The sequence below is a fragment of the Psammomys obesus genome, unplaced genomic scaffold, assembly GCF_907164565.1.
Source record: "Psammomys obesus unplaced genomic scaffold, mPsaObe1.curated_primary_1811, whole genome shotgun sequence".
Taxonomy (NCBI): Eukaryota; Metazoa; Chordata; class Mammalia; order Rodentia; family Muridae; genus Psammomys; species Psammomys obesus.
Genome location: NW_026596176.1, coordinates 193,760 through 204,196, shown reverse-complemented (window position 1 = coordinate 204,196; position 10,437 = coordinate 193,760). Strand labels below are relative to the sequence as shown.

General features: G+C 46.1%; 1 protein-coding gene across 1 annotated transcript; it reads right to left on the bottom strand.

Annotated features, from left to right (window-relative positions):
* Positions 1-829: 829 nt before the first annotated feature.
* Positions 830-8,826, bottom strand: CUNH19orf85 (chromosome unknown C19orf85 homolog). The gene is made up of 2 exons (XM_055595712.1): positions 8,654-8,826; positions 830-1,343 (listed from the first exon to the last, which is right to left on the bottom strand). The coding sequence occupies exons 1-2, from the start codon at positions 8,824-8,826 to the stop codon at positions 830-832; spliced, it is 687 nt and encodes a 228-aa protein (XP_055451687.1).
* Between the last annotated feature and the right edge of the window lie 1,611 nt (positions 8,827-10,437).

Below are 10,437 nucleotides of genomic sequence, written 5' to 3'. Positions count from 1 at the left end.
CATGCAGACTAGAGTGGGGTGGAGGAGAGAGAGCAACCTAGTATTACAGGGCTTTCGAAGATCTCAACTTAATAATATAGACACAGAGGCATCTATATAGTTTCAGCTGTTGGCCTTTTGCTGGGGCAGACACTCAGCCTCTAACTTAAACCGTGTCTCTCCTAGTGGTTCTGCCTCTGCCCCAGCCCAGCCACCAGCTCTTTATTATGCAAAAAGCCACATTCCAGTCTGAACCAATCAGCAGGAGGACAATGCCAGATTCATCTCTTTGGGTTGTCCCTTGGTATTGAGGGCCCTTTGGCATTGAGCAGCTTGCTTTTTAACATAATAAACTTCTTTTGGGCAGGTGAGGAAGGACAAGCATTTACATATAGAAAGCTGATGACAGGCCATAGAGGAGACAGTACCAAATATTCTGCCAACACTTAGCTCTGCCAGCAAGTTATTGAAAATACAGGGACACACCTTCATTCAGTGTAGGGGAAGGTATGAAAGGAAAACCCAGCCACAGGGAAGGAAGAAAGGAAAATTCATGTGCAGGGATCCTCCCAGAGTCCTTCATCTTCTTCGTATGTGATAAGCAAGAGATATGCAAGGGGTCCTTAAAGTGGACACAGATGGCCCTGGGTCTGGGAGCACAGCTCTGGTGCACAGTGGGAGTCTGGGCTTGGGTTTATTTTAGATGTTTATGGGGTTCTGGGCAAGGAACCCAGGGCTTCTTGCATGATAGGCAAGCACTCTACCAACTGAGCTATAGTCTCAGGTCTGTCAGGTGAAGAGAGGTTGGTTGGGCCTGAGAGATGGGTGTGGCCTGTATTGTAAGTGGGTTTCAAAGTGTTCCCCAGCCATCTAGGATTCCCTGAGGATCCCAGGCACCAGGTGCCTCCCAACTTTCCACCCAACCCCAGCCTGGAGCTGCAGGCTGGCTTCCCCCATGGGCATTCTGGGGAGGGAGCAGAGGACTGGAGAACCTTGGAGCCTGTATCAGGCTTGGTTGTCTCTGGTCTCCTGGGCCCAGAGTGTGAGAGATGAAATCAGATGTCACCTGGGGACTACCAGCAGTGAGAGTCTGGCAGAAGCTGTCAGGAGTCACCAAGGGAGATGTAGGAGTAAGCAGAATGTCATCAAATAGGTCAAGGGTCGAGGCGTCCAGGGCAGCTAGGCTCGGGCTGGGGCTGTCCTGAGGCACTTCCATGGGGGCCTCAGCACATGCCACCCCCACGAAGGGGGATGGAGGCGCTGGTGGAGGTGGCCTTCGGGGTGGTGGTCTCCGGGCAGGTGGTTTTTGAGACAGGATGGACAGGGCCAGGTGCTGGGTGGCAGCTTCAATCTTGGCAAACTGCCTGGAGAGAGAGGGGGTGGGGAGATTCAGCTGTAGGCCTACCCAAGACCCCTTCTTGAGTACTCTGCACTTCACCAGAGAGCCAAGTCCTTTCCCTCCTCCTTCTCCCTCGCTTCCTGGGCCCTGCTTGCATTTTCTTGAGTCTGACAGGTCAGTATGTCTTTCCAGGGAAGTCTGGATCGCTGTGGGGTTGTGCACTACACAAGGAAGTGTCTTTAGGCTAACCCCAGGTGGGAGCATCTTGACAGTGAAGATTTATTAGAGCCCTATTCCAGCACGTAAGAGTGAACGGTCTCAGGCAAAGAGCGCCTTTCCAGTCAATCCAAAGGGGAGCTGTGGGCTAGCGTGGGCTAGCGTGCGCCGCCATGTTGATGAGTGCGCAGTCTGAAATTTTTGCCCACTCCCTCGCTCCCTCCTGTCTTTTGCCAGAAGCTATAACACTGATCTCTCCTGGCACTTCCACCCCCACAGCAGTCACATGGATGATTTCATAAACAACTGGGGATGAATTGTGTCCCCCCAAATTCTTTTATTTCTAAAAATTAAGTTATTAAAATTAAAAGTTATTTTAAATAACTTTTAAAAACATTTATTTTGAATGTATGTTCCCTCTCTCCACACTACACATGAAGGTCAGAGGGCAGCTTTATTTGAGTTTCTGCCTTTTTTCATATATTTATATGAGTTTATCTGGGTGCCTGTAGAGGCCAGGGGAGGGTTAGAGGTGGCTCTGAGCTACCTGGCATGTGTGTTGAGAACTGAACTCTGTTTTTGTTTTTTTGGGGTTTTTGTTGTTTCAAGACAGGGTTTCTCTATGTAGCCTTGGCTGTCGAGGACTCAATTTGTAGACCAGCCTGGCCTTGAACTCACAGCAGTCTGCCTGCTTCTGCCTCCCTGAATGCTGGGATCAAAGGCACAGCTGAGAACTGAACTCGGGCCTCTTGAAGAGTGGTTATTTTAACCATGAGCCATCTCTTCAGCTCTGTTCCTTTTATTTTACTCAGTAACTCAGGCTTGCTTGCAAGTACAAAGACCTGCTGAGCTGTCGAGCTGACCCATAGCTATTAATCTGTATGTATAGGAGTGAGTGTGGGTTGAGGCCAGGAAACTGGAAAAGGAACATAAAGGGAGAAATGAGGCCCTGGGGAGGGAGCTGTGGAGGGTGTAGAACACCTGTGACACAGAGGAAAGAGGGGTGTGGGTGATAGGGTACAGGTGGGGAGGGGCAGGGAGATGGGGGAGAGACACAAGGTGGGGAGATCAACCCAAACTAAGTATGTTTACAAACCCATAGTTGAGGTCCACAGCACAGGCTGCTCTTGCAGAGAACCCACTTGCATTCCCAGCATGCATGGACATTTATGACCATCTGTAACTCCAGTGCAAAGGAAGCTGACGCCCTCTTCTGGCCTCTGGGGGCCTTGCATGCATGTGGTGCACACACATATACACAGGCAAAACACTCACATAAAATAATAAAATCAATAAATCTTTAAAACTTAAGAAAATCTTATGAGGAAAGCAATTACTTTGTATGCTAATTTAATTAGTACACCAATTTTTAAAGTAAAATTTAAAAGAGAGTCAGCTGGGTATGGTGGCAAACACCTATAATCCCAGCACACAGGGAGGCAGAGGCAGAACTCTGTGAGTTCGAGGCCAGCCTGGTCTACAAAGGGAGTCCAGGACAGCCAAGGCTGCACAGAGAAATCCTGTCTTAAAAAAAAAAAAATGTTTTTAAAGAGAGAGGGAAAACCACATCTGTAATGAAGTCTACGCACAACTGACTGTGGAGCATTAGACTGTTGTAGGATTATTTCAGGCTAGCTTTACTCCCCCTCAGCTGTGTGTGCTGGGTACAGTGGCACACACCTGTAGTCCCACAGCTTGAAAGATGGGAGCAGAAGGATCATGAGTTCAATGTCATCCTTGGCCACATAGTTAACTTGCAGACAGTTGATGTGAGATAACATGCCAACAAAATTCCAGAATCAGGGTGGAAGGGGGGAGAGCATAGTAGATAGATAGATAGATAGATAGATAGATAGATAGATAGATAGATAGATAGAATATTAAACAATAATCCAAAATCAGCTGGGCACAGTGCTACACATATGTAATCTTAATTCTCTTAGAGGCTGAAGCAGGAGGATTAGTGAGTGTTTGAGATCAATCTGGCCCACATAGTGAATACCATGCATAGAAATACTCAATCTCAATCTCAGGCTGGAGAGATGGCCCAGAGGTTAAGAGCATTGGCTTCTCTTCCAAAGGTCCTGAGGTCAATTCCCAGCAACCACATGGTGGCTCACAACCATCAATTATGAGATCTGGTGCCTTCTTCTAGCAAGCAGGCAGAACACTGTATACATAGTAAACAAATAAATAAATAAATAAATCTTAAAAAAAAGAAATAATCTTGCAACAACAGCATGCGTGCACACACACACACACACACACACACACACACACACACACACACACGCATGGAACAATTACTCCCTTAGGGTTGGGAACATAGCTTAGTAGAGTGCTTTCTATTGCACAGATCCCTGGTCAGATCTCCAGCACTGAGTACACTGGGTGTGGCTGGAAACACCTTGCTCAGTGGAGGCAGGAGGATCAGAAGTGTGCTCACTGGGGATGAGTATAACTCCTTATGAATCAAGAGTCCAGGGCTGAGGAGAGCATATGGTAAGCTTAAATGTCATACAATTGTAATTGTCATCACTGCCACCGTCTTCGTTACAGCTAACGCTATCACCACCACCACCACTACCACCATAATCATAATCTTCATCACCATCACTATCATCACCATCACCAGCATTACTGTCACTACAATCATTACCATCATCCCCATCGCCATCATAGCTGCTCTCTCCAACCTTCAGTGCCTTCACACCGGCTCTGGCTGCTGCCTCAGTCAGCCCCTTCCATCTGTTTTTCCAAACCTTTGTGCAAACCCACTCTCTCAATGAGACTTCCTTGAAAACAATCACACCTCCTGATATCCCATTTCTTCTTCCATAACATTTTCCAGCTTCTAACGTAGTATAAATTTAAAGTCCAGGTAAAAAATTTACATAATGTAAAATTTGTGGTTTTTTTTTTTTTTTTTTTTTTTTTTTTATTGTTGTTGTTGTTTGATTGATTGGTTTTGAGACAGGGCCATGTGTGTAGCCCAGGCTGGACTTGAAATCCTTGTGTAACAGAGAATGACCTTGAATTCCTGATCCTTTTGCTTCTTTGAGGTGGCATGATGGTTGAAACAGGAGGATTGGGAGTTCAAGGTCAGCCTTTGCTCTGTAATTGTGTTTGAGGCCAGCCAGGAACACACAGTCCACCTCCACCCACTAGGTGCTATGCTTACAGGCTGTGCTGCCATGCCTGGCTTTATGTTGTAGTAAGGATAAAACCTGAATTTCATTCCTGCTGAGCAAGCATGGTACAAAGTTGTTACAAAATAATTCCAGCTTTGTATTATTGAAACTTGAAGTTTGATACTGGAATACACTGTTAATTCATATGGCTATGTTAAACATCATTTCAACCCACATCTCTCACTTTATATGTTATTTTGCTAATTTATTATTTATAGTTTTTATACTATGGAAAGGACACTAAACAAACAGTAAATCTGAGTTAGTGGCTTTTTTGTTTTGTTTTTTGGGTACAAATAAAGCAGAAGAGACAACTTGCAGCACCAACAATGCATTTGGCCCAAGACAAAGGAACAAGACAGTGGGTTTTCGGGGTTTGCAGGGTGTGATGGCACACATCTTTGATCCCAGTACTCAGGAGAAAGAGGCAGGCATATCTCTATGAGTTCAAGGCCAGTCTGGTATACATATTTCCAGGACAGTCAGAGAGACTCTGTCTCAAAAACAAAACAAATCAAAAGTTGTTTTTACTTCTTTGATTTCTTTCTTTCTTTCTTTCTTTCTTTCTTTCTTTCTTTCTTTCTTTCTTTCTTTCTTTCTTTTCTCCTCCTCCTCCTTCTCTTCCTCCTCTTCTTTTCAGTTGTTGTTGAAGAAGTTTTACAAAGAAGATTAGAAGCCATTTGGCATTTGAAGCAAATAAAGGGTGCTTCAGGAGCTGATGGAAAATATTTGAGTAATCACTTAAAACCATATTCTTCTATACAACAAATAACTATTTTGTTGTTGTTTGAGACAAGGTCTCACAATGTAGCCTTGGCTGTCTTGGAACTCACTGTGTAGACCAGGTTGTCCTTGAACTTACAAAGCTCCTTCTGCCTTTGCCTCCTAAGTGCTAGAATTAAAGGCATGCAACACCATGCAAAGATCAAGAACTATTTCTTGATTGGACTGTGGCATACAATGAAAAATGGGTTTTTAGCTGGGCGTGGTAGTACATGCCTTTAATCTCAGCACTCAGGAGGCAGAGGTAGGCAGATCTCTGAGTTCAAGGCCAGCCTGGTCTACAAATCAAGTCTAGGACACAGAGAAACCCTGTCTTAAAAAAAAAAGAAAGAAAGAAAAAGGGTTTTATACAACAACAGATGATGGCCAGCCCAACAGAGAAGAAACTCTACAGCACATCCCAAAGCTATTTGGAGAAAAAAAAAAAAATTATAGTTCACTACAGTTCAGTAATCTGAAGCCAGTCTCATCCCCTAAGCATTTTGAATCTGAGAAGCAGGCTTGGCAAGTCCCTGAGATGCACCTGGAACTTTGATTCCTAAGGCTGGCATGGGCCAACAGAAAAGGCTCAGTTCTTTTCCACCACAATGCCTGACTTCTCACCAATAATCCAATTTTTAAGAGTGGAATGAATTGGGCTGTGAGGTTTTGCTTCATCTGCCATATCACCTGACCTCTGGACAACTGACTGCCACTTCTTCAAGCACCTTCATATATGGTTCCTTTTCTTTTTTCCATAATAATTTTCCCATTTTGAAAATACTCTAATTGTACAGATAATGTTTTTTATAACAGTTATTTCTCATTCCATGAATATGTTCTTTTACTATCATCTGCCCTTTTTATATGCTCTCACCTCCCCTCCAACACTACACATTCCCCTCTTTTATCTTCCAACTAATTTCATTTTTAATTAATTAATTTATTTATTATAATTTATTCACTTTGTATTCCATCTGTAGCCCCCTCCCTTGTTTCCTCCCAGTCCCACCCTCCCTCTGTCTTCTCCCTCTATGCTCCTTCCTCAGTCCACTGATAGGGGCGGTCCTCTTCCCCTTCCATCTGATCCTAGCCTATCAGGCTAAACTTTGGGCAGAGTGCAGGAAAACTTATGGAAGAAGAGAGAGATAGAAAGACCTGGAGGGGACAGGAACTCTACAAGGAGACCAACAGAACCAAAAAAACTAGGCCCAGGTGGTCCTGTAGAGACAGATACTCCAACCAAGGACTGTACATGGAGAGGATGTAGACCCCTGCTCAGAGGAAGCCCACATATGGCTTCTAAAGATGTATTTCAATTATGTGTATGGTGTATGTGTATGTGTGTGTGTGAGTGTATGCATGAGTGTAGTTGCCTATGGAGGCCAGAAGGGGGCTTCAGATCTCCTGGAGCTGTTTAGATACAGGTGGTTGTGTGCAATCTAATATAGGTGCTGGGAACTGAACTTGAGTCCTATGGGAGAGCAGCACTCCCTCTTAACCCTTAACCTTTCTGTCTAGCCAGGCACAGTGGCACATGCCTATACCCCCAGCATTCAGGGAGGCAGAGGCAGAGGCAGACAGATCTCTGTGAGTTTGAGGCCGAATGGTCTACAAAGCAAGTCCAGGATAGTCAAGGCTACACAGAGAAACCCTGTCTCTAAAAACCAAAACCAAAACGAACCAACCAACCAACCAACCAAACAAACAAACAAACAAAACCCCCTCTGTCTAGCCCCTCCAAGCCTGAATTTTTACACTACAAAAACAATAATAATAAATAATCCTTCTCCTTGGCAAAAATGTATTGATTATTATAGTTCGTGTTTTGAATAAAAAGGTGTGTCTTAGCCAGGTGTGGTGGTGCACGCCTTTAACCCTAGCACTCAGGGAGGCAGAGGCAGGCAGATCAATGTGAGTTCAAGGCCAGCCTTTTCTATGAATTGAGTCCAGGACAGCCAGGGCTACACACACACACACACACACACACACACACACACACACACACACAAACCTGTCTCAAGGAAACTATTTTTTATCCATACACAGAATATGCCTAATTAAAAATAACTTTTAAAATACCATATATGGCAGTGATTCTCAACCTTCTTAATGCTGCAACCCATTTTAATACAGTTTCTCATGTTCTGGTGACCCCAACCATAAAATTATTTGTACTACTTCATAACTGTAGTTTTGCTACTGTTATGGATCATAATGTAAATATCTTATATGTGACTCCAAAGGGCTCGTGACCACACAGGCTGAGAACCACTGATATATGAAGCTGCTTGAGAAAGCAGAAGTCAGTTGTCCAGAGGGTCAGGTGAATCTGGCTGATGAGGCAAAAACCTCACAGCCCAATTTGTACCACTTTTGAAATCTAGATGTTTGATGAGTCTACTTATAATGATTCAAAATACATAGTTCAAAACTACAGTTCCTTTCCTATCAACCTAATAAAATACATACTTTCCTGTCATCTGTCAGGCCCCTGTAACTTCCTAGACAACAAGATCTCACTATGTAGTCCAGGACGGCCTTGTGCTTCCTATATAGAGCAGGCTGAATGGAGCTAGCAGCAACCCTCCGCCCTCGGCCTCTCTAGGGTTGGGATTATAGGCACATGCCACCATATCTTCCCAGTATTCACTAGCTTGTACTTAGCTCCAGGACTTTTTGTGCTCTCCGAATGGGACCCCTTACCTGTTAACCACTGCCTCTCTGCCAGTTGGCACCTGGAAGCTTTGTTGGGATTCTCTCTTAATGGGATCTGGTTGGACAGCCGAGATCCACTCACTCTAGATTCTTCTTTTCAAGGTACATCCACACCGTGGTGCCTTGTTATGTAACCTGGCTGGCCTCTTACATGGTACGTAAACTGGCAGCAAACTTGCAGCGACCATCCTGTTTCCGCCTTAGGCTTGTTAGGATTACAGCCGTGTGCCACAATGCCTGGCTACACTTATTTTATTCAGGCCATTTCTTACCTTCTGCCTCCCCACCAGGACTCGGGCTCTGTGGAGGCTGGAGATATCATTGGTTTTGCTCAGTGATGGATGTTGATTCTAGCACCGACAAGGAGCACGGAAATGCACACAAAATGATGCTCCAAACTTGGGGCCTCTCGGTGCCTACCCAGAGCCTCCCTCCCAGTACCCCTCACCTGCAGATCTGGTTGTGTAGAAACCTCCGGTGATTGGGCCTGCGCTTGGGGGGCCGGGTACGCCTGGGCTGCAGGGCTCTCAGCATGTGGGCCGAAGCCCCGCTCACAAAGGCACACAGCTCTCGGGGCCCAGGCTCGAAGACCTCAGGGACTACAGGGGACCCAGGGTGCATGGCCGGTTGCTCAGGAGTCACAGTGCAGATCAGAAATCACCCTCAAATGGGACAGGAGTCAAGTTCTGGTTTTGCAGAATGAGAAGACACCCTGGCAATTAGGGTGCGACCTCACGCTGTGTCTGTCCCACCGTGAATGCTGGACGCTGATGACCGCTGATGACGGCAGGTGAGGGGCTGGAAGGGGGTGCTCAACACATCTCCTACATGCCCAATTAACACATAGTTGGGCCTGGGATATAAAACAGGGAAGCGTCGGTGCTGAGGCAGAGAAAAGCTCTTGGAGATAGCCAATTAAGGGGACAAAAGCCTCGTTAGCAAGGCCAGGCAAGGCGCAGTCAATCGCAGCGATTAATGTTGAGAGCCTTTAAAAGGAGATGTGTGGAGCGGCTTGTTGGTGGCTGGAAGGAGAGGGGTGCCAGCACCTCCAGGTGTTGGTCAGACACTCCACATCAGCCCACCATGCCCAGGCTCACCCCAACACCCCAGGGCCAGAATCATTAAGGAGAAATTGAGGCCTTGGTCTCTTGGTATCTCAGGGGCTCTGGCTGCTAAATCCTGAGAATCACCCAGTGGAGTGAGCAGGGGACCAGGTTAGAGTTCCCAGGGGTGGGGAGAAGAAAACACTGTGATGGGGGTGGGGGATTTTGGTGGTTCAGAGATTTATTTTTATGCATGTATGTCTGTGTGAGGGTACGTGCATGTGAGCGCCATTTTGGGTGGAGGACATTAGATCCCTGGGAGAAGGAGTTACAGGCAGTTGTGAGCTGCCTGATGATGGTGCTGGGCATAGAGCTTGGTTCGCAGTGCTGAGAGTCAGACTCAGCCCTCTGTGACAGACACCTATATTGGGGGTACTCAGGGTCTCCATCGATCCAGTGTCTCTAGTTCCTTCTATTTCTCCCACCTCTAAAAAGTTCCTCATTCTCACAAGCTTCATGGCTGTCAATCTACTTCTTTCATCCTTATACTGTCCCTGCCACACTCCTCAGAATTTCCCTGGTGTCTACCCTTCCCTCCTCTCTAGTGTCTCTGATTCCATCACCATGTTGGTCTTTTTTGGCTCCTCTCAGGGTCTCTTAGACTCCTTGTGTCTCTTAGGCTTTTATGTTTCTGTTTTGTTTTGTTTTTTTGAGACAGGGTCTGTGGCTCTTCCCTATCCTAAACCTCTCCCGACCTAGGGAATTCGCTTTCCTTCTCCCAGCTTCTGATTCCTGCATAACTCAGCCATTTTGGCATTCTCTTCATCCACAAGCTCTCTTTTGGTTCTCATGTGCTTCCCCCCCCCCCCCACTGCCATGGCCTGGTTTAGTCTGGACCCTTCCAGATGCCTCTGGCTGTGCAATTTCCCCATATGTACAATAAATCCTATCCGCAACCATAGGCAGGAGCAGTCATGTCCCCATTTTCGTTCAATATTTAGCTGAGAATGTCTCTGAACTTTCTGGTCCTCCTGTCCCCACCTCCCCAGGTTCTGGGATTCCAAGAGTACAGCAACACACTCCATTCTCTGAATGCTTCTCACTGTTGCTGTGGCAGCCTTTCCATCTTCACCAGGCTCAGTCCTGTGAGAGGGAGTGAGGGGGAGAGAGAGAGAGAGAGAGAGAGAGA